This window comes from Chiloscyllium plagiosum, unplaced genomic scaffold (genome assembly GCF_037043375.1).
Source record: "Chiloscyllium plagiosum isolate Xiang-an unplaced genomic scaffold, Cpla_swu_hap1 HiC_scaffold_6, whole genome shotgun sequence".
Classification (NCBI taxonomy): domain Eukaryota; kingdom Metazoa; phylum Chordata; class Chondrichthyes; order Orectolobiformes; family Hemiscylliidae; genus Chiloscyllium; species Chiloscyllium plagiosum.
This window is the reverse complement of record NW_028270144.1, coordinates 93,306,401-93,331,807: the sequence shown is the minus strand read 5'-3', so window position 1 is coordinate 93,331,807 and position 25,407 is coordinate 93,306,401. Positions and strand designations below refer to the sequence as shown.

Sequence of the window (25,407 nt, the reverse complement as noted above, 5' to 3'; positions counted from 1 at the left end):
CTATGTACATGCCAGTCCAACACTGGGACCTCCAAATCAACTATTACTGACCCAAGACATTAGAAACAATTTGTAAACCAGCTCATTATCTGGCACGTTTCCTCCTAAATTTCTGTTGTGAAGCCACATGCGTGCAGCATGGGCTTCAGAACTACAGAATCTTCATACAGATATGAAATATAAATGTATAACCTTATCCTTTATGCAAAAATCAAACTGTAAGACTTTCTAGCATCAAAACACTTTAAACTCTAAAATTTTGAGATTTTATAGTAGGAGTTTTTAAATAGGTTAAAAATCACAACACCAGGAGACAATCCAACAGGTTTATTTGGAAGTACTAGATTTCAGTGCGCTGCTTCTTGACTAGTTACCTGATGAAGGAGCAGTACTCTGAAAGCTAATACTTCCAAATAAACCTGTTGGAATATAACCTGGTGTTGTGTGACTTTTAACTTTGTACACCTCAGTCCAACACCGGCATCTCCCCATCACATTTAAATAAGTTCAGCTTTACAAAAAGGTGCAGCTAGGGAGGGCGAGAGGGGAGGGAGAGAACTGGGGTGTTGATAAGAGGAAAAAGAGAGGGTTTGTGAACAGGTTTGGGGGAGTAAGGAGCCAAAGGAGGTAGGAGAGGTAAACGTTGAAGGGTAGGGTGTGGAGTGAAGTAGGATGGGGTTGATGGTGCTGCACCACTTCCCCATCCTGGGCACTGTCCTCACTCACTCCCATCCCCTTCACTATCCTACTGCACGCTTGGACCACCTTTGACTCTTCCTGCTGATCTCTGCTTCAATGGCGCTCTTTTCTATTTGTGTGCAGTTCCTTTATATGTGACACACTGGAATTCTATGTAATGCGTGGTGCTTCAGGAATTGTGCTTGTGTGTATTTCCACATTGATGCAAATGAGCAGTTGCAAGAGACACTGAGTATCAGCAGATATTAGCTTCCAAATTAGACCCACAGTTTTACCTTTTCCCCATAAACCTGCATATTAGCCTTCTTCTGGTATACATTCATTTGCTTTTCAAAAACTCCAATGTAATTTGATTTTGCCTTGCTTTCACATACTCTTTGAGATCTTAGGCTAACCATTTGCCCTGTAGCTCTTCTCAATATTTCAAATTTATTAGCAAAAAAAGGTAAACCTGTCAATAAATTTATTTCTTAAAGAGACCACATACAATTTACACAACTTTCTTTAGCCCTGCAGAAAATGTTTACTCCAACTGGTTCAGGTTGTGAAGGAAGACATCTTGATTATCTGATCAAATGTCCCTGATTATGTAAATCACTGGACAACTCATTTCCAGTGGAGAAGATTAAATTTACCATTTCTGTTTCACATTTCTATTCCCAATATCCAAAGTTAAAAGCTTTCTTTCCCCCCAAATACTAGCTAGCATCTCAGTTCTGTAGTCTTGCATGAACCTGGTTAATACCACCATTACGCGTGGGGACACCTCCCACCTTGTACATGACAGGTACTCATGTGACTCAGCCAACGTTGTCCATCTTATACATTGCAGGCAAGGATGCCCTGAGGCATGGCACATTGGGGAAACCGAGCAAAGGCTACGACAACGGATGAATGGGCACCACACAACAATCAACAGACAAAAGTGTTCCCTCCCAGTTGGGGAACACTTCAGTGGTGCAGGACATTTGACCTCGGACCTTCGGGTGACCATCCTCCAAGGCGGACTTTGGGACATGCAGCAGCGAAAAGTGGCCGAGCAGAGGCTGATAGCTAAGTTCCATACCCATAGGGAGGGCCTCAACTGGGACCTTGGGTTCATGTCACATTACAGGTGACCACCATTGCACTATACACAGACACCCCATACACACACACACACACACACACACACACATGCACCCCCTCACAGACTTAAGAAACTCTACACTCACAACACACATACACTCTCAATCCCCAACCCAGACAGACACACACAGACAGACAGACAAAGACCCACATGCACACATATATTTTGTGGGGTGAGTTTGTACTTGCAGGGTTACATTGTACTTTGCTCAAAAACTGCATGCATTCATGTAGAACGACGTTATCTCACTTTTTAGATTAGAATCAATCTAAACATCATGGCATAGACAGAGAACACAGGGGGCTAACACCTTCAACATATTGTCTAGCTATCACCCATTGTTAACAGCTAACCTGAGAATGCAACTTTTTAAAAGCAGTTTTGTGATTTATACATGAAAGAAGTGAAACTATATGGTATTCAAACAGATGAAAGACTTAACAATCAATTTTTCAATGTATAATTTTCAGTTACATCACACTGTAAATTTTTGCTATAAATTCTGTGTGTTAGGATTGAGCCCTCCACTATCACCTGATGAAGGAGTGACGCTCCGAAAGCTAGTGTGCTTCCAATTAAACCTGTTGGACTATAATCTGGTGTTGTGCGATTTTTAACTTTGTACACCCCAGTCCAACACCGGCATCTCCAAATCATGGTTAATCTTCAGCATGCAAGAACATATTCAAATCCAGAAGGTTTATCACCAATTAGTACCACACTCAGGTAAAATTTTTCTCTTCATTTACCAACAGGTGACTCACCAAAGAGCGAGCCCAATGGCAATGATATTAACTGAAGTAAAATTTACAGTCATTTTAAACCTCATTTTATCAGTCCATTTTTGAAAACTGATCACCTAGCTTAATAAAATGTATTTTCAACTCGCTGAGATGACTGAAAAATAACCTGCTACTTTAATTTTGCAATGTAAGTCCAATCTGAAAAAGTAGTGGAGGGTGAGAAAGGAAAGAGAAAGAATAAAAGAGAAGTACCTGGCAGACCTCTGAACACTTCCATGAAATGCTGGGCAGAGCAGTAGCTCTCTCCTAAACATTTAAATTTGTCACTGTTGAAGGGAACTCTATGCATGTGCTCAGATATATCTGGGTAGGCTAAAAACCTTCGGCCTGGCAGATACCAAGTAATGCTAGATCCCTTATGAATACAGACCCCAAGTCCAGCAGTTGCACAGAAAATGACACTTTCCTGGCTTGCCAACATTTTCATTTCAAGCAATAAACAGAAAAGCAATTCATAGCAAGAAAAAAAGCTAGTCCTAAACCTGAAAACTGATGCTTGAAAAGGTAGTACATACCATTAGAATTTTGAATCCATGTTACAAAGTGTTTCACAGCTTGCAAATACTGAATAATGGTACAGATTCTGTATGAGTTGCCCTGAAAATCAAATCTGTAGCTGTCCAAGTCTGCATGTGGTAGACCTTCCACAAAATGTAGCATATATATTGAGGATACGCTAGGAAAAACAGAATTTAATTTAGTAGTTCCAAGCACTAATTTCAATCATTATTCAACATAAATAAATACGCATAAACACTGTACCCACCAATCTAAAAGCATTTTCCTTTTTTGATCTTTATCTCGACAGTTATTGCAGGTTGCTTTATGAACAGCATTCAGCGGGTGCCAATCTGAAACTATGTTCGTAAATGTAATCAAGGTTTTCCGACACCTATCATAAAAAAACTTGAATTATCATCACATGCAAAGGTTTTACTTCAGTAAAAATCTCTTTTGTATTTGAGTGCACACAGTATACTTGAAGGTAAATGTTTATAGCAAAATAAATTGTCCACCTTTTAAAGGCCTCAGTTTATAATGATGTAATGCATACACAATATTTAAACTTAATTTAGCCTGGGTAATATTTTGAAGGGGAAGCAATTAGTTTAAGGCAGTACGGCAAATGGAATTTTATTAGTGGTACTGTACAACTTTTATAAATTTAATACTCTCCTCTGGATTTAAATAACCTGGAACATCGACCAGTTAATCAAGATGTCTTTCTTCACTACCTGAATAGACAGCATTAAATACTTTAAACAAAACTCAAACAATTACTTAAGTTGCTTTCAATGACATATAAAAAAAGAAAACAACTTATACAATTAATGATATGGCTTTGGATAATGCAGTAGAAGAGAAGAACCTAGAGGTGCACATACATAATTTTTGAAGTTTGTGTCATAGACAGGGTGCATAAAAAGGCATTTGGCACACTTGCCTTCATTGCTCAGTCCTTTGAGTATAGGAGTTAGGAAGTCATGTTGATGTTGTACAGGATATTGTGAGACGTCTCCTGGAATACTGTGTTCAGTTCTGGTTGTCCAATTTTCGAAAGGATATTATTAAGCTGGAAAGGGTTTAGAAGAGATTTACCAGGATGTTGCCAGATCTGAAAGGGTTGAATTATAAAGAAAGGCCGGGACTATTTCAACTGGAGTGTAGGAGGTTGACAGATGACTTTATAGAAGTTTATAAAATAATGAGGGGTATAGATACAGTTAATGGCAGTTATCTTTTCCCTAGGTGGGGGATTTTAGGAGGCACATTTTTAAAGGTGAAAGGAGCAAGATTTAAAAAAAGACATGAGGGGAAAATTATTTTATACAGGATGGTTTGCATGTGGAATGAATTTCCTGAGGAAGTAGCGGGTGTGTGTACAATTACAACGTTTAAAAGACATTTGGATAAGTATATGAAAATGAAAGGTTTGGAGGGATACAGACCAGAATAGACAGGTCAGAATAGTTTAGTTTGGGATTATATACGGCATGGATTGGTTGGACCGATGGGTCTGCTCCATGCTGTATGACTCTATGTTCGAGATGTCATAATTGCCTATCTGTAAATTGAAAACACAAGGAGTACTGTTTTCCAGGACAAGAATTTACCAGTCTGGCACAATAATGCTTCTGTACAGCAAAACAGACAAAGGATCAAAGACCACTTTTTAGATTGCACCATTTTGAATAAACATCTTACCTGCTTTAATTTCAAGGGTATAGCCATAAAGAAAAATTCAAAATATTTTTAATTTAGATAAATTACATATTAACATTAACTTTTACTTATTTAGGAGAAATCTTTAGTGAGAGAAGAGGATTGTTAAGCTATTCCCTATAGTGGAGGCTGTGTCACTGAATTCATTCAAGGCAGAGTTAGGTAGATCTATGACAGACAAGAGAGTCAAGAACAGCAAGACAGTGGGATTGAGGTGATAACCACATCCTCCACAATATTATTAAATAGCAAAGTTGAATGGCCGAATGTTCTAATCTTTATTTTAAATCTTATATAGTTCTTATTGCTGTTAGATTTGTCTAACATTAGTTTAGCAATTGATTAGATTTGCATAAGATTACAAATTTATAAAAAATCAAAATGAATGAATTCTGATTTTACTCTTTCACTGTTTCGCCATTAATGAATGATAAAATTCAATGGAAATTTAATGGTGTCACAACTGAAAAGCTTTGGTTTTCTGACTAAAATGTTTTTGAATTTCTAAAATCCACAAACGTTTTCAGTAAAAATATGGAGAAATGCTGAAAAGTAACATCCAAAACAGGGAAATGTGTGCGAGCTAGCAGTTAGCCTGGTACCTCTATTGTGATTTGATGTACATTAATGAAACTTAATTAAAAATACACTTGCCTTTCCTCGTACTTATACCCACACTTCATGCATTCAAAGCTCCAAATATATGACTGCATGAACAGCGCCTCAACGTATGGATCCTGCCGTAGAAGTTGTGGAAAAGCAAAGACTGGGCTATCGGGAACTCCTAAAGACAGGAGAAAATGCATTAACATATTATAGTAAAGACTAGATTCTCACAAGCTCCATGTAATATACATTCTAATTCCAATGAGAACTATTCTTGGAGAGGTGAAGGGGGGGGGGGGGGGGAGGAAAGAGAGATGGCATTTGAAAGAGGATTTCAGAGTATAGCTCACTAACAATAGGAGAGGGAGAGAAAAAGAATACAGACCTAATCAGTGCAGATTGCCCTTATGTATATTCTGGTATCTGATTATACCTGTGCACTGATTGAAGTCTAGCACAAGTTATCTGATGGAAACATTAGTAACTGCAAAATTTAACAATCTTCCCCAATATTTTCACTAATTATGTTAACGTCAACATGATATGGGATGACTGCTAAAACTTGTGGGTAACTGTGATTGATATTAAGGACATTTTGCTTGGTAATTCTTCTCCCAAATGTTAGCCATGAGTTCAAAACATCATTACTGAGGTATTCTGCTTTTATCAACTGAAACTACTTGAAAATTGACTATGGCCGTTATAAATTATTTGTTCACAGGATCTGGGTGTTGCTAGTTATGCCAGCATTTATTGGTCAACCTAACTGCTCTCGAGAGATAACGGTGAACGACCTTCATGAAGTGCTGCAGTCTTTGGGGTGCAGATACACTCAGTGCTGTTCAGGATTTCCATGATTTTGACCAAGATACAGTACTGGAATTGTGGCATATTTCCAAGTCAGGATGGCTCAGGGCTTGGAAGGGAATTCACAAGTCATAACATTCCCATGCATCTACTGCCCTTATTTTTCTAGGTGGAATAGGTTGGGGTTTGGAAGATTCTGTTGAAGTGGTCTGGTGAGTTTCTCTCTAGTGCATCCTTAGATGGGACACATGGTTACCACTGTGCAATAATGGCAGATGGAATGAATGCTTAGAAGTTGATAGGCAGTCAAGCAGGTTACTCATCAAGTAGGCTATTTTGTATAAAATTGGATTGGGTACGCATACTGGAAAGTGAAGAGTTTTCCATTAGATTCTTGACTTCTCACTTGTAGATGGTGGTTTTGGGAAGTCAGAAAGTGAGTTACTACAGAAAACCCAACTTCTAACCTTCTTTTGCAGTCACAGTACTTATATGGCTGATTCAGATGAAATTCTGGTCAACTCATTCTATATACAAGACATTTTCTGCTCCAATTACCATCTCATTTCACTTCTCCTGGCTTCCACCAGAATATAAACCTTCTCTTTTGTTCTTCTTCCCACCGCCTCACCATTTACTGGTTCAAAATCTATTGCATTTGAACAGTTTTTATTTGTGAAAGATCACTGAGCTAAAACATCATTTTGGTTTCTCACTTGTTACCATTCCTGCTAAGTACCATCAGAATTTTTTTTTATTTTTATTGCATTAATAGCATGTGCATTTAAAAAAATAATCACTTCAATAAAAAAAAATAAAAGAGATTATAAAGTTGTACAGTATATATAAGAATTACCCAATTCGCATTTCAATTTTGGTCGAAGAAGCTGGAAGAGACTCTCTCGGACATTGCTTAATGTTAGTTCGATGCGACCGAGCGTTTCGGGGGGAATTTTCCATAAACCATTACCTGAAATTATAAGAATAGTTCATAAAGTGCAACATGAAAGTCCCTACTAGTGCAGCAATCAAGAAAATCTAAAATTCATGAAATTCTACTTGTATATTTGTAACCAGAAACTGAAGTCACCAAACCTAATATGAACCAATTCAGAAGTCACAAAGAAACATTAATACGAGTATGTAGCATAGGTCGGAGCTTTTATTTTACACTAATATACATGGTCAGACCTCATTAAGATGGTGGTAATAAATTTGATGTTTGTTACCTCTACTCTTCATTTTTCCAACACACTTCTGGCTGGCCTTCCATCTTCCATAAACAAACAGCTTTCCACATCCTAACTTCCATCAAGTCCTGTTCAACACTGTGCTCACTGAAGTACACTTTCCCATTTCACACAATTTTGAAATAATCATCCTCCCTTTCAAGTCTTTTGATGGCCTTGCCCTTCCCCATATTTCTAAAAGCTCCATCAGCCACACAACTCTACACTCTTCTCCTGCCCAATCACTCAACACTACATCTCTCAATCCCTACAATGCGGTCGAGATCATTCGGCCCTTCAAGTCTGCACTAACTCTCCAAAGAGCATCCAAGTTCTCATCCAAGTAATTTTTAAAATGTACTTTAGAGGTGAGGTTAGCTGCTTTAACTACCCTCCTAAGCATTCCAGATCCTCACCACCCTCTGGATGAAATGTTATTCCTCAAATCTCCTCTGAGCTTATCACCTTTCACCTTTAAATTACAACCCCTTTGTATTGATCATGCCACTAAGGGAACAATTGCTTTCTATTTATCCTTTCACCATGTCCCTGCCCCTCGATCTTCTAAATCTCTATTAGGACCCCCTTCAAGTTTTAATGCAATGAGTGTGACAGGTATTGCAGATAACTTAGTTATATGTATTAATCTAAGCTCTATGATGCTGTGGCTATTTACAGAGACTTGGTAGCGAGATGGGCAAGACTGGCACCTTAACATTCTGGGATTTAGATGTTTCAGGAGGTGAGATAGAGGAGGATGTAAAAGAGTTGGGGGAGTTGTGTTACTGATAAAGGAGATTACCACAATATACTGAGGGAGAACAAGGACACCTTGGACGGCTCATCCAGTGAGGCCATATGGATAGAGCTCAGGAATACAAAGGGTGCAATCACAACAGCCAGCAAGCGATAGAAGAATAGATATGTGGAAAGATAATGGAAAAATGTGAAAACCAACAGGGTTGTTGTGGTGGGTAATTTTAACTTGCCTTATATTGACTGGGACTCAGTGCAGGGCTTGGATGGGAGCGAATTTTTTAGATGTGTCCATGAAAATTTTTTCAATCGATTTGTAAATAATGCAATGAGAGAAGGGACCATAATAGACCCGGCATTAAGGAACGAGTGCGGCCCAGTGATCGAAGTTTTAATGGGGGTGCATTTTGAGAATAGTGACTTTAATCCTTTCAAGTTTGAAGTTACCCATCGCTAAGGACAAGAGTAGTCTTCAGCTGAAAGTATTAAATTGAGGGAGGGCTAACCACCACAATGTTAGGCAGGAACTGGGGAATGTAAATTGTGGATGGCTGTTTAAGGGTAAATTTACATCTGACATGTGGGAATCTTTTAAAGGCCAGTTGTTTAGAGTTCAGGTCCAGCATATTCCTATATATATTAGGGATAAGGATGGCAATATTTAGGAACCTTGGATTAAGAAAAATTGAGAGCTTTAATCCGAAAGAAAATGGAGGAATACGTAAGGCATAGGAAACTGAAGAGAGACAGAGACCATGAATACATATATAGCAGGAAAGAACACAAAACAAGGAATTGTAGGGCTAAAAGTGGGCGTGAAACATCTTTGGCAAACAGGATTAAGGAACATCCCAAGGCTTTTATACATAAGGGGCTTTGGAAAGGGTAGATCCACACAAGGACAAAGGAGGGATTTATGCATGGAGCCGGAGGAAGTGGGTGAGGTCGTAAACAAATACTTTGTGTCAGTATTCACAAAGGAGAAGGACATGGTGGATGGTGAGAGTTAGAAGAGGTATGCTGATATGCTGGAGCATACCAATATAAAAACAGAGGTGATGCTGGATGTTAAAAAGCACTAAGGTGGACAAGTCCCCAGAACCTGATGAGATTTATCCCAGAATGCAGAGAGGCTGATAAGGACATTGCTAGAGCCTTGTACAAAATCAGTGTCCTCTTTAGTCTCAGGAGAGGTCACTGTTCCTTTGCTTAAGGAAGGCAACAAAGAATCTAGGAAATGTCACACTGGTAAGCCTTACATCAGCGATAGGGAAATTATTGATAAAGATCCTTAGGAACAGGATTTACTCACATTGGAAAAAGATGGTCTAATTAGCAAAAGGCAGCATTGCTTTGTGTGAGGAAGGTTATGACTCACAAATTTGTTTGAGTTTTTTGAGGAAGTGACAAAAATGATTGATGAGAGCAGGGTAGTAGATATTGTTAATATGGAGTTTAGCAAGGCCTTTAACAAGCTCTCATGGCAGGCTGATAAAAGGTGATGTCACATGAGAATCACGTAAGGTGCTAAGTTGAATACAGAATTGACTTAGTCACAGAACAGTCATTGTAGAAGGGTGCTTTTCAGATTGGAAATCTGTGACCAGTGGTATTCTGCAGGGATCAGTGCTGGGACCCCTGTTTGTAATATATATTTGGATGAGAATTAGGTGGCCTGATCAGTAAGTTTGCAGATGGTACAAATGTTGAGAGAGCTACAGATGGTGGAGAGGATTGCCAGAGGATACAGCAGGATATAGATAGCTAGAGACTTGAGCAGAGAAATGGCAAATAAGAGTTTCATCCGGACAAATACAAGGTGTTGCATTTTGGGAGATTTACTGTAGGAGGGAGGTATACAGTAAATGGCTGAATCCTCAGTAGCATCAATTTACAGAAGGATCCAGGTGTACAGAACAACAGTTCCCTAAAAGTGGCAAAAGTGAATAAGGTGGTCAAGGAGGAATATGGCATGCTTGTCTTCATTGGTCAAGGCATAGAGTATAAAACGTTGGCAAGCCATGCTGCAGCTGTACAGAACTTTAGTTCAACCACATTTGGAATACTTTGTACAGTTCTGGTTGCACACTACCAGAAGGATGTGGAAGGTTTAGAGGGTACAGAAAAAGCGTTCTTTGATGTTGGAGGGTGTTAGCTATGAGGAGAGATTGGATAAATTTGGTTTGTTTTCACTTGAACATTGATGGATGAGGGCAATGTGATAGATGTTTACAATATTATAATAGGCATGGGTAGAAAGGATAGTTGGAGTCTTTATCCCCCAGGGTAGAAATGTAAACCACTAGGGGACATAGGATTAAGGTAAAAAGGGATAAGTTTAAATAAAAACAACATCTCCTTTAAATAGAAGGTGGTAAATGCATGGAATGTGCTACTAGAGGAAGTTGTGGAGGCAGATACAATAGCAACATCTAAGCAGCATCTTGACAGATATTTGAACAGACAGGGAATAGAGGGATACAGACAGCATTAAGGCAAAAGGTTTTTAAGTTTTTAAAAGGCATGTGTTGGTGCAGTCTTGGTGGGCTGAAGGGCCTGTTCCTGTGCTATACTGTTCTTTCTTCTAGAACAAGGCAGAGGGACAGTAAGACCATGCATTCCAACTTTCTCTGCTGCAAAGAAAACAACCCAAGCTTATCCAACCTCTCTGCATAGCTAAAGTGCTCCATGCCAGGCAACATCTGGTAAATCTCCTTTGCATCTCCTCCAGTTTAATCTTTCTACATGCAAATATTACATCTGCACACAGTACTTTAGATATAGCCTAAACAAAGGCCTCCAATGAGACCTCCATGCTCTTATACTCTATGCCTTAATGATAAAGGTATGTGTCACAAATGCTTTAACTACCCTATTAAACTCCCCTGCCACCTTCAGGGATTTGTGGACAAGCAAAGTGCATCATGTCATGCTTATCAGGGTTTAAATCCCAACTGTCACTGATCTGCCCAAATCATCAAAGCCTCCAGTAACCCAAGACCTTCTTCCTCACCCAGCCAATCTTTGTGTCAGCTGTATACATACTCATCATCCCTCCCATATTCTCATCTGCATCAATGAAACAGCGTCAAAGAACATTTGTCATCACAGTGCCCTGCATGGGTTACAGAATAATATAAAAGTCTGAAAGTTGCAAACATTGAGGATGCCAGGAAATTAGTATTTGAAAATGGAGCTTTGGGAATTAGGGAATGAGGTAAATGTTCCAGGTTTGACAAGTGTTCCCTGAAATTTGGGATTAGTGACACATAAAATTGTAGGATTGATGTAAAGTGCCACTAGTAGACTGATTTTTACACAGTACACACATAGCAGATGACAGTAAATCTGCAGCCTGCTTTATATATCTCTCTCAATTGATTCAGGATCTCCTTTAATGCTAGAGTTGTAGAAATAGGAGCAAGAGTAGACCAATCAAGCTTGCTCTGCCATTACAAGCAGGCTGATCCCAATCTTAATAATATATTTCTGCTCCATTCCCATGGCCTCATCAACTTTATTGTCTAGAAATTGATTACCAGCTTAAAGATATTCAGTCACTTTTGTAGTACAAAATTTTGTAAGCTCATCACTCCGGCTGAAGAACTTTCTCCTCAATTCTCCTAGATCGTCTACTCCATATCCCTTGTTCGAGACTGTGATATTCCTCCTGGCTGGGACAAAGAGTTCTTTGTAGGTATGGTAGAAGTTATTAGGTGCTAATCAAAGGGAACATATTCAGCTGTATCTAATATTGTAAGATTGTGGAATCTTGGAAAGTTCCAGAGATACTTTAAATATCAATGGGAAACTGGTCCACAAAAGTAGCACAAAGTGATACTGTCAATTGACAGCATTGGGTGCAGGATCTGTGATCAGCACTGTTGGAGCACGGAATGTGTTTTTTGTGAGGGGATTTCGAAGTCCTGAAAGGTACAAGGATTGTGTAGTGGTACCTTCAGAGAATGAAGCAAGAAAGGTCTCATATCATCTTGGAGAATGTAAGATGCAGAAATTCTGGGAACCTACAATTGGGTTGGAGGTGTGGCTAACACTCTGCGGCAATGCTTTTCATTTCAGAACATTAAACTCTTCTCCAAGATGTTAAAAATTCCACTAACCTGATTAGTCATTGATTTCAACTAGGTCTATACTATTGAGTGTTTTCATTAAAAAAAAATAGATTTTACATCGTCAAAAAAAGTCTATTGTCTACAGAATATTTTAGTCTACTGTTACCCTTATTCTCATGATCCACATGGTTTTCATTGCCTTGAAAATTCGCCTACTTTATAATGTCCTACTTTTGTAACTATCATTATCAAGGAAAGGGTACTAGAACATTATTACTAAAGTCTGAAAAGCCCCGAATGCCTCAAGGAAGGGTGTTAATAGAAGATATATGGTTTTAATTTTACAAAATTCCTTGGATTCTGGTAAGGTTCAATCAGATTGGAAAACAGCAAATAAGGACTGTTTCATTCAACAGAAGTGGATCAGAGAAACAAATAACTATCAATTGGTCAGCCTAAAATGATGGAAATTAGTGAGGAAGTTACAGCACAGTACTAAGGAAGTCTTATTCCAGTAAGAAGTCAACATGGTTTTGAGAAAAGGAAATCATGTTTTTACATTAGAGCTTTTTGAGAATGTAACCAAGTGAATAAAGGAGAACCTGTGCATGTGCTGCACTCAGATTTCCTCAAGGCACCTGACATGTTTACTATGTAAAATAAGAGCTCACGCTGTACAGGGTCACATTTTTATGTTAAAGGATCGCTTGATAAACAGGCAGCAGACAGTGAGAATAAATGTATCATCTTCAGGTTCAGAAGCTCTGACATCAGTGGAGTGGAGTACTGTATCAATGTTGCAGCCTCAATTATTTATTAAAGATTTGGATGAAGGAACAAAATTTATGATTGTCTCACTAGCAAACTTAGCATAGGTAGTAAAGCACTTTGTGAACGGAACATAAGGAGTCTGCACAGGCATCTGGACAGGTTAGGTGAGTGGCAAATATTTGCTATTTGAAAAATAATATATGAAAATGCTAACTTGTTCACTTTGGCAGGAAGAACAGAAAAACAACCATAGAAGGAGAGAAACTGCAAAATTTGTTGGTGCTGACAGAATCCAAGTAGCCTGGTACATGACTCAAAAATGAGTACAGAGGTTCAGGATAAGACAGGCAAACAAAATCTTGTCATTTATTGCAAGCAAATTGAATATAAAAATAGTATGTTTTGCTAGAATTGCATATAACATTGGAGTGATCACATATGCAGTGTTTGCCTTCCTATTTTCAACAAAATGCAAATGCATGAGAAGCAATCAAAAGAAGGTTCACTCAACTGATACCATAGTTGACAGGATTATTTATGAGGGCAGGTTAGACAGGTTGGGCTACATCCATTGGAGTTTAGAAAAATGAATGAATACCTTATTGAAAGATATAAAAATTCTGAGAGGATTTAACAAGATGGATGCTAAAAAAGATGTCTCTCTTTAAACAATGAACTCAGACTAAGGGATCAAGTTTAATACATATTTAACTGCTTTATTTAATTATGCGTTGCCTTGCAATATACCAAGTATCCAGAGTATCACACTGTATATCACAAAGTTATTTTTTTAAATAAACTACCATCATTTTAACTTTAAAAAAAAAGAGTTGTGCAAACTGTCACTAGCACCAAATTCCTGCAGAGGATCAATCTATCCTATTGTTGCTAGCTACCTGACTTGGTTACCTAGTCTTCTGGGCTTTCTCCAAGATTTAATTTAAGTAATAAATAACAATCTAACCGAAGTTCAACCTAATAATCAACTTCTGAATTGGACAATGTTTGCTTCCTTGGTCCTATATTTTTACCAAAGCTCTAGCAGGGGTTCTAATTCACAAGCGTTTTGACAAGACTCCTTCATCACTACTTTCTCTGAATTAGATACAAAAGACAAAATTCTTGAATCACAATCTTCAGTGAAATGAATTGATGGAAATATCTACCTCCAGTCTACATTGTCAGTAGTAACAAGAATTTAGTTCGATTTGAAGGGAATGCTTCCCTTTTCCTAAAACAAATATGATCAGAGAATTCTTGTGTTATGGGCATGGGATGTAAATTGTAATAGGGTTTTTCTTTGGACAGAATTAGAGTTTAAAATGGTAATAAGTAAGCAACAATACATGGCAGTGGCTCAGATACACAAGGAAATCAGAAATATTTAGGCATCATAATGAATACAGAATACCACGTATCAATTCCTACCTTTGCAATGGCTTTGGCAGTTAGATACCAGTGTGCACGCCTGATCATATTCTGTGTACAGTTTCTTAAATGGAGATTCCATTTCCGTCCCTAGATTGGGCATTAATTTTCTTAGCACTTTTAAGTGGACCAAAGCTATCAGTACGCAGTCTAGCCAGCAGAGAGCAGATTTGTTCTTCCACTGAAGAAATAATTGTTCAACCTGTGACTGCAGAACTGGAACTTCCAATTTAGGCTGACCAGAATGTTCAGTTTCAGATGGTGGTTCCTTTCTTTTGCCACATAATTGATCACGTACCCCAAGAATTGTCTTATCAGGGATAACAATGTCATTTCTTTCACTAGAATTAACTGACTTAGGATTGCTTCCATTTTCTGAACAAGGGACAAAACTGTCAATTTTATTTAGGTCAGTTTCAACTGGCTGATATGCAGTTTCCTTGGGTATAACACAAGATCCACTGAAAATGACTTTATTATTACAATTAGAAGTTTTCTGTCGTTTCACGTTCCGCTTACACAGAGGAACTAGTGCACCTGATCCAGATATGCTCTTCGCAGCTTGAACTGATGATCGAGGCAAGGTAGGTGAAATGAGGATCTCATTCAATGGTTTACATCCCAAAGGAAAGACACACTAGAAAGAAGTTTAAAGTTGTTAAATGCTGAAACATAACAAATGCAAACACCATCTGTATGCGTCTAATTTGATTACTTAAAATCTTACTACAAACATATTAATCAGATCGGGAAAACTGGAATGCTTTCCAAACTGCAGATCAATGGCATGGTAACCACATAAAGGACATATCGACTCTGTTGACAGTGCAAGTGGCTAACAATGTTGAATAACCTCTGAATGTTAACTAATTACTCAAATATTACTAAACATGTTTGAGCAGCTGATAATATGAAATGCATTTCAGGAGAGATTCCTGAAAACCAACCAATAGAATCTAAAATTTCCAATACCTGTGGACTTTCACAAAGAAGAACAGATTCCTCTAAGCTTATATAGAATCGGCGCAAAGCTTTATTTTCTCCTTTTGCAGCACAGGCAGGACAATATTGCTCTTGAATGAGTGAGGTATTTTCAGAAAACTGCAGAGAAGGAAAACAGAGCAAGTTACCAGTCATGTATACAATTCCATGTCTGTTTTAAAAAAATTAAAACTGTTTTACACCATCCATCTGTTCATGGCCAGATAGAAACTTAAAATACAATTTCAGGTTGAATTTTCACCTTCAGTACAGAAGATGAAAAGCACACTTAAGGACAGTTTTAAGCTGAACAAATATGAAAAAGAATATTGTTTTTGCCAAGTTTACTTTCATATTCAAGTTTTTGTTGGAGAGTAAAACTCAGTGATTGCAGGTGCATGTTTCAGCACTACTCAGTACTTAGAGGATTACCATGGTAACCATGTTTTCACTTCAGATAAATCTTTCGCCAGAGCACTTTGTGCAAGATTTCCGTGTCACTTTGAGTTTAGAATGCTCCACCTTTCTCTCACCTTTTCAAGACAATAGATGCAAAATAATTTGAAAATATAATAAAATTTAGAACTTTGCTCAGTTTAGAGAGGAATAAACAGTTTTACTGACTTTTCCCAAATACCCCACCGTGTGGCTGGAAGATACATTTATATCAGTGCTTGGGCCACTCAGTGGCAAACCAGTCTTGGTCTTCTGTTTATCCGCCATGCTCAGCCAAAGGCTAACCTTTACCATCTCACCGGTGATTTGAAGTATATCATCAGGAACTTGTCAGAATACGCTGTTAAAATAAAAGTTGAAGATGTTGTTAGAGAATATAAAACCTTGATATTTTGCTAATTTGTAGGCATATCAAACTGCAAACTTGCAACATACAAACACCCATTGCTAGTATCATACTGTAAATGCACATTTAGTAAGTTCAAAATTATAGGAAGCTTACAATATTTTAAGCAACAATGCCAGATTAAGGTAACCGGTAGCTACTCAGCAAACCAGAGTGCTAAATTGTGATTAATCTTGCTGCTATTTTAAGACGCATAGCTAGATTTTTGCGGAGTCGATAAATGATCTAACCATAGCCTACATCATTACTTTTACTTGCACAAGAGACATTTGCACAATCTCAATACTGAAATTTTAAAAATTAAACCTTAATGAAGCATTGCACTTAACAGGAGACAGAAAAACTAATTTCTCTGGAATTTTAAAAAAATCTGATTGCAGAAAATCCACACTGGTGAGTACAATTCAGCAAGTAACACATTTAAACATATCTGTGAAAATAGCTTTTCAAAATGGAGAAGAAAGCCTCAAATTGGCATGATTTACATCGAAGGAGAAGTAAAATATAAACAGTCTTGCTTCAAAAGATTAAGTCTGATACCCACCCTGTCTACTGCAATGAAACCCGTGGCTTTCATAACAGAATTGGTGGCCTTTGAAATTGAAATCTTGAACAATTTTGAATAGATTTAAATGTGGGTGCACAGGAACAGAAAACCACAATCCAGTGTTAGCACTTTCTTAATAGCTACAGCATAACTTGCTTCTTCCAAAGAAGATTGGCAAAATTTCTTTAGAATTACTCCTTCACACGAAAGACAGAACATAATAATGTGTAGTAATGTGTAAGCCTGATGAGGTAATTGAATCATAGAATCTCTATGGTATGCAAGCAGGTCATTTGGCCCATCAAGTCCAGACCAACTCTCCGAACAGCATACACTACCCTATCCCTGCAACCTGTAGTTTCCATTGCTAATCCACAAAGCCGGCATATCCCTGGACACTATGGGCAATTTAGTACGGCCAATTCATCTAACCTGCACATCTCTGGACTATGGGAGGAAATTGGAGCACATAAAGGAAACCCATGCAGACACAGGGAGAATATGCAAATTCCACACAGATAGTTGCCAGAAGATGGGGTTACACTCGGATTCCTGGCACTGTGAGGCAGTGTTAACCAATTGTCAAAAAGTGTTGTTAAATAGGTTATGGTGGGAGAGCAAATAATCACAGAAGTGTCACGCTGCAGGAGGCAACATTTCAGCCAAAAGAGTCTATACTGGCTCTCCAAATAACCATCACAACTTAGTGCAATCCTCCTGCCTTTTGCTCAAACCACAGTTCACCGAGAAGAAACAAACAATCGACCAATGAAATAAAATGAAATTCAATGAACTAAAATTAGTCAGAATTATAATGGAATGAATTCCACTAACAAGTGCGTGCTTGGACACTGGTGGGAACAGGATTAAATGTGATTAAACAGTCTGACAACATTTGCTGTCTGAGTTCACCAATGCAAGAGATACCACAATACCCCTTAATCAATGGAGTCAATGTTTCTAGACACAAGTAGGAAATGTGAGAGGGGTGCAGGAAAGAGCAGCGAGGAAGAGAAAAATGAAGAATCTATGAAGAACTGCTTATCTGTTTAACTTTATTTTTGAATTAAAGAAAATTTTGGACAAAATTAGAAGTATGTGTGCTCAATGAAACTGAAGCCCTGTAAGATCAGGTCAAATGCAGAGTTAAAAGTATTTTAAATAATGTTATTGTTTATAAAAGGAAATTGATCATGTTAGAATTTTATAAATCACTGGTTAGGCTTCAGCAGACATACAGTGAACAAATCAGAGCACCACATATTGAGAAAAATGCAAAAGACTTAGAAAGAATACAACAGAAGTTGACCAGAAGATGACAAAGGACGAGACCTTACATTAAAAGAGTTAAGTTGCCAGTGTTTGAGTTTTACTTCTTGGAAAAGCAACAAGTGAGATCAGCATAGAGGTTTTGATACAGTAGATACATAAAACCATTGCTTCACAAAAATGAGTCAACCAGAAATGACTATAAAATAATTTGCAAACGATACAGAAGTAAGGTGAGGACTGTTTTCAATGAATTGTCTGCAGCCAATATACTCAGTCTGAAACGATGGTGGAAGCGGATTCAATAAGCAAATAGAAGTTGGCCAGGTACTTGATGATGTACTGACCATGTTGCATATCAAAAGAAAATTGTGGACCTAAGCACGATGGCACTATCAAAGTGCCAATATAAGCATTATATTGCAATATACTGCAGGTTTCTAGGATTTTGGTTCTACTGACTTATATGACACCATTGTGAATTTTCCATTTCCCACATCAAACCACATTTAAAATAATAATGAACACAAAACATGGCACCATATTTCAAAGACTACCAATTGCTTATCACGTTTAAAAAGCCCTTCAAAAATATCGATTTTGCCTTATGTTTGTTGTAGATATTTTATACTAGGATACAGTTAGAGTTATTTTTAAAGAAATACTGGCACACTGGTAAAGGCCAATATTTTAAAGAGGGTTTAATTGAAAATCATGAACAAAGCCAATACCATAAAGGGTTCAAATTAAAGGCTGAAAAGAATGCTCTAATAGATTGATGTTGTAATTTATGCAGGCACTACACATCATTAAGATTGATTTACAACTGTAATTGCAATAACCAAAACTGAGTTTTAAAAATCACTCACCTTGTTTAAGAAATGCAATAATCTGTCATCTGTATCCTAATTCCATCCAATTGCAGTCAGAATACCAAACTGTGCTCCCACTGTTAGGTCAGATATCAAGCAACCACTAATCAACCCAACTTTGTGTGTTTTTTAAAATCATAATGGGTACACTTTTGAGAAAACAAAGTTTTATACCATACAGAAATGCCCAGACAGCACACTGTAAAGAAAGATACACAAAACCTCTCACCAACCTCTACCTGTTATCTCTTGCTTCCTTGATTTGCTGTTATGTCCAACAGGCCTATTCTGAATACTTTAGATCCATATATTGTATTTTAAGATTTTTAAAAAATTAACATCGCTTTCAATTTTTAAAAATTAATTTATGGGAGAAGGGCATTCATCCTTAATTGCCCAGAAGGCAGTTAAGAGTCAGCCACATTGTTATGGGCCTGAAATCACATTTAGTCCAGACAAGGTTGACAGTTTCCTTCCCTCAAGGGTATTAGTGGATCAGATAGTTTTTTTTCCAACAATCGACAATGATTTCATGGTCATCGCTGGACTCTTAATTCCAGATTTTTATTGAATTCAAATTCCACCATGGTGAGATTTGAACCTTGGTCCCCAGAAAATTACCTGGGTCTCTGGATTAACAGTCCAGCGATAATACCACTAGGTCGTTGCCTATCCCATATTTAAAATTATTTTAGATGAACTAGAAAGAGGCTGGCTGTTGATCTACTTTATATGAACGATTTGTCATTTCGAAAATTTGAAATTTTTCTTACTTTGGTCTGGGGAAGGTTCTTCCACCAGTAGGAAGCATGATCTGAAGTCACAGATTTGATAAACATTATTGGATGCTATTCAGGAAATCAGTCCTTGTTGCAGGGCTCCAAATTTAATATAGAAAACAATAATTCAGACAAACCACTGGACCGCTTTATCAAAGCATGACCCTGACCCTGCTCTAAAAATTTGCTGTAAAGACCTGACTGTTTGTAAACTAGTTAATATATACCTCGTTTTTTTATTATTGTTGCCTTGCTTAACTACTTTGCAGTTATAAAGAATGAAGACATTAAAATTACATGCATTGAAAGAAGATACCACCATTTCTATATATTTCAATTGGCCATAATATCACAAAGTGTTACAATACAACAAACAGCAAAGTCAGCAAAATAAATTTCAATGGGCAATACACTCCTGAACACATATACATGCTCCCATCACACCACAAGAAAGTGAACTAAAATTTAGCAGCACAGGATTTTTCAACAGCGAAACCATTTTAATCAAAAAAACATTTTTAAAAAAACCTGGGCAAGTTTCTACACTTCAGGACACCAATGCTTATGAAACAATTGTTCTGAGCAGAACAAATGAACTGTTCAAGTTGGTAATCAGAATTAGACTTCCCATGATCCTCTGCTTTAAAGTAGTAAATATCAACAGACAGCAATCGTGTAGAATACAACATGGGAAAGGAGATTAAACATATACAACGTTGTCATTAAATTCAAAAGACGGCCAGTCTTTGGGCACTGCAAATAAATTTCTTGCAAGTCCATATCCCAGAGCTGCTTATGATGCAGGAAGCGGCCATTTGGCCAATCATGTCTGCACCAGAATGCTTGCTGATAAACATCTGCAGGTTACATTTGTACAGTATACTAAATGATTAAATACAATGGTATTAATTAGAAATCAGAAATTGGCAAATAATAGATCCTGAACTGTTTATATGGATAAGAAAAAATAATTTTTTTAAACTTTTGTTTTCAAGGATTAATAGATTAAAAATAGAAAAAAAAGTTTGTATGAGACACAAATATACAAATACGAAAACTCCAGATAACGCTAAACCTTGTAGTTAGGCTTTTTTAGACTGATGATCATACCTCAGCCATAAGATCCAAGAACTCACATTCACTTATGATCCATGCTGAAATTACCAAAATCAGCAAATTATTAGGAAGGTGATTGGGATGACATTTTATTGCAATGCAAATGGAATATACAAGTAGGGATGCTTTGCAACAGTTGTGGAGAGCACTTGTGAGGCCACATCTGGAATACCGTATATAGTTTCGGTTTCCTTATTTTAAGGAAAAAAAGTCAGTGGTGTCAAAAATAGTTCCAAGAAGGTTTATTTGATTGATATCGGGATTGGGGATTATTTTATGAAGAAAAGTTGTATTCGCTAGGCTTATGATCATAGGAGCTCAGAAGAAACAGAGACAATTTTCTTGAAATGCAAGATCCTAAGAGGATCTCACAGAGTTGATGTTGAAAGAATATTTCACCTGTGGGAGAAATGAGAACTAGGAAAATTGTTTAAGTATGGAATGTACCATTTAAAATGGAGACAAGATGCAACTTTCTCTCTCAGACATTGACAGTCAATAGAACGTTCTTTCACCAAAGAGTGGATACAGGGTCATTTGAATACTTTCAAGGCAGAGGTAGATGTTATTCTTGACGAACAAGAGAGTCAATAGTTATCAAGGCTAAGCAGGCATGTGGAGTTCAGGCCACAATTAGATTAGTGTTCGAACTGAGTGGCACCATTAAATATAAAACTGAAAAGAAGGGTAGAAACAATAATTACTTACCGCGTATCATTTGCTATCTAGTGAGGCACAGTGGAAAATTCCACATGTAAATCAGCACTGGGCTGTTAGTTGTGATGACCTCATGGTCCCTGAATCTCAATGGTTAGGTTCATACAATTAGATGACATATGTAAAATAAATAAAAAGGGAGGTGTGCAGGGGACTCCTTGGTATTCACATCCATGATGGGGTAGTTCAACATGGCTTTGTGCATAGGAAATAATGTCTCACTAATTAATTGAGTTTTTTTCAGGAGTAATTAAGAGGATTGATGAGGGGAGAGCATGCGTGATCTATATGGACTTCAGTAAGGCATTCAACAAGGATCCTCATAGTAGACTGGTTAGCAAGGCTAGATCACATGGAATACAGGGAAAGTTAGTCATTTGGATACAGAACTGGCTTGTAGATAGAATACAGAGGGCGGTGGTGGAGGGTCGCTTTTCAGACTGGAGGCCTGTGACCAGTAGTGCGACACAAGGATCGGTGCTGGGTCCACTGCTTTTCATCATTTATATAAATTATTTGGATGTGAACATAGGAGGTATAGTTAGTAAATTTGCAGTTGACACCAAAATTGGAAATGTCATGGACAGCAAAGGAAGTTACCTTAGAGTACAGTGGGATCTTGATCAGATGGGCCAATGGGCAAAGAAGTGGCAGATGGGGTTTAATTTGGATAAATTTGAGGTGCTGCATTTTGGAAAGGCAAATCAGGGCAAGACTTAATGGCAAGGTCCTGGGGAGCGTTGTGGGTTCATTGTTCCTTGAAGGTGGAGGTGCAGGTAGATAAGATAGTGAAGGCGACATTTAGTATGCTTTCCTTTATTGTCAGAGCATCAAATATAGGAGTTGGGAGGTCATGTTGCAGCTGTACAGGACATTGATTAGGCCATTTTTGGAACATTGTGTGCAATTCTAGTTTCCCTCCTGTAGGAAGGATGTTGTGAAACTTGAAAGGGTTCAGAAAAGATTTACAAGGATGTTGCCAGGTTAGGAGGATTTGAACTATAGAGAGAGGCTGGAGCTATTTTCCCTGGAGCATCAGATGCTGAGGGGTGACCGCGTAGAGGTTTAGAAAATCATGAGGGGCATGGATAGGTTAAGCAGACAAGGTCTTTTCCCTTGTGTGGGGGAGTCCAGAGCTAGAGGGCATAGGTTTAGGGTGAGAGGGGAAGATTTAAAAGAGACGTAGGGGCAACTTTTTCGTGCAAAGGGTTGTGCGTGTATGGAATGCGCTGCCAGAGGAAGTTGTGGAGGCTGGTGCAATTACAACATTTAAAAAGGGTATATGAATAGGAAGGGTTTAGAGCGATGTAAGCCAACTGTTGGCGAATAGGTCTAGATTACTTTAGGATATCTGGTCAGCACAAGTCGAGTTGGACTGAGGGGTCTGTTTCCATGCTGTACATCTCTATGACTGTACGATGATAAAAGCTTTGACATATTGTGAATGCAAAGGAGAATAATGATAAACTTCAAAAGGACACAGATCAGCTGGTGGGACAAAAGATATTTGGCAGATGATTTTTTTTAAAAATCCATTCATGGGACATGGGTTTCATTGGCTGTGCAGCATTTTTTACATTCCTAATTGCTCCAGAGAAGGTAGTGGTGAGCTCTCCTCTTGAACTACTGCAGTCCATTTAGTGCATACATTCAAAATGTTATCAGGATTTTGACCCAGCAACAGTGAAGAAATGGTGGTATACAATTCCAAATAAGGATGGAATGTGATTTGGAGGTGAACTTGCAGGTAGTGGTGTTCCCAAGTACCTGCTGCCTTTCTAGGTGGAGATGACATCATGGGTTAAAAAGGCACTGTATAATGAGCCTAGTCAATTTCTCGTGCGCATCTTTTAGATCGTACACACTTCTGCACTGGTGGTGATGGAGGAAATGATTTTAGATGTGATGCCAACCATGTGGGATGATTTGTCCTGGATGGTGTCCTCCACCATTGCCAACAAAGTGCTTTTGCCTGAAACGTCGATTTGCCTGCTCCTCGGATGCTGCCTGACCTGTTGCGCTTTTCCAGCACCACTCTGACCTAAACTCTGGTTTCCAAAATCTGCAGTCCTCACTTTTGCCTAGTCTTCCACCATAGTCTTGACTTGTATCTTGTAGATGGTGGACAGGCTTTGGGAAGCCAGAATGATGCAAGATTCCTAGCCTCTGACCTGCTCTAACCACAATATTTAAATGACTTGTCATTTCAGCTTCTAATCAATGCTTACCTGCAGGATATTGATAGTGGGTGATTGAGCAATAGTAACACCATAACAATTAGGCTTTTGGTTAGCTTCTCCTTTACTGAATATGGTCATTGCCTGGCACTTCTGTAGCACATATACTACTTGCCACTTGTTAGCCCAAGCTTGGATACAGTCCATCTGCATTGTAGATAATATAAAAGTATGGTTCTAAAGGGAGTGCAGGAGCAGAAGGACATAGGAGTTTATGTGCACAATCATTGACCCCAGAGTAGTTCAGCAAAGCAGTTAATAAAGCAGATCAGACCTGGGCTTCATTAAGAACCATTGTACTAGAATCACAATGATTCTAGAGTAAAATTCCAGGGACAAAGAAATTCAGTTTGAAGGATATGTTGGAAATTTGGTATTCGTCTCAAAGAGAAACTTTATTATTAGTATGATGGAGCTTTTTTTGTGAAGGGCCAATAAAGACAAAAATGGGGAGATTGCGAGTACATTGATTGGAGTCTACTAGGCACAGATTCGAGGTGGTTGGCAAAATAATCAACGAGGAAAAATATTTTACTTCACAATGAGTGATTACGATCTGGACTGAAGAGTGCTGTGGAAACAGATTCAATCAATCAACCTCTTCAAATCAGAACAATTACCTGAAGGAAATTAGGGGAAAAGGCAGAAACATGAGCCTCGGCGAGAGGTTTCCACGAAGAACTGGCCCGAACTTCAGGGTCTCAATGATCTCCTCCTGTACAGTGATCATTCTCCGTGTCCCAGTTGGAAATGTCGACACGCCACAGACCGGAGCAGCGGTCCCATGAAATAATTCCGATCATTTAAACAGGAAGATGTTCGGTGGGAGGAAGACGAGATCTGCGATAAAGTGAAAGAAAGCTGGGCTAACACCTCAGGAATGGTGGATACGCCACAGGACCTGGCTTCAGCTCAAACACACGCGACCTGAAGGCTGCGGCCCGGGAGACTGACCGTGTGTGGCGGCGGAGGAACGTGGGGTGGGCGGGGTGCAGACGGTGCCTCACATGAGCCGAGCCCACGCTCCCCCTCCATTAACCGAGCCGCTTCTAAGCAGGCCGAGCGGGCGTCAGAGCTGCAAACACATGGAGGCTTCACGTGAAACCGGCGCTAACCTGAGGAGCAGGAACAGTCGCCTTTCTTTCTCCCTCCTCCTTATGGGTCCGGGGGGGGGGGGGCTGTCGCTCGTGCCCGGTCTCGCGAGCCGCTGTTCCAACCGCTCCCGCCTCTCCACCAACGTCTCCTCAACGTTTTCCGCCGGCCACTTCCGGTCCGACTGCAACCCCGCTCAGGAGGGAAGGTTCCCAGCCCCCGCCTGCTCCTGCCGTTCAATCGTGCGACAGTCAGTCGCAAACGTCAAAGGGCCGCGCATTAAACCAGCGAGCGTCTTAATTTTTTTAAAAAAAGTCGCTGGGCGCCCGTATGAAGATCATACGATCAATGAAAGTCTCTCAGAACTGTCACACTCTCGTTTCAGCTGGGTTTTCCTTTCTCTCGGTGCCA

At 38.7% G+C, this 25,407-nt stretch overlaps 1 protein-coding gene across 2 annotated transcripts in view; it reads right to left on the bottom strand.

Annotated features, from left to right (window-relative positions):
- uspl1 (ubiquitin specific peptidase like 1) overlaps positions 1-25,407 on the bottom strand; it is a 29,530-nt gene extending 4,123 nt beyond the window's left edge. Inside the window, exons 1-9 of one of the 2 annotated variants that reach the window (XM_087988206.1) lie at positions 25,020-25,407; positions 24,525-24,744; positions 16,130-16,301; positions 15,497-15,625; positions 14,525-15,161; positions 7,124-7,237; positions 5,509-5,638; positions 3,398-3,523; positions 3,147-3,307 (exon numbers count right to left, since the gene is read on the bottom strand). In XM_087988206.1, coding sequence (XP_087844332.1) covers positions 3,147-3,307; positions 3,398-3,523; positions 5,509-5,638; positions 7,124-7,237; positions 14,525-15,161; positions 15,497-15,625; positions 16,130-16,255 — 1,423 coding nt within the window. In that variant the 5' untranslated portion in view covers positions 16,256-16,301; positions 24,525-24,744; positions 25,020-25,407. The other variant, XM_087988207.1, reaches the window with a different exon arrangement.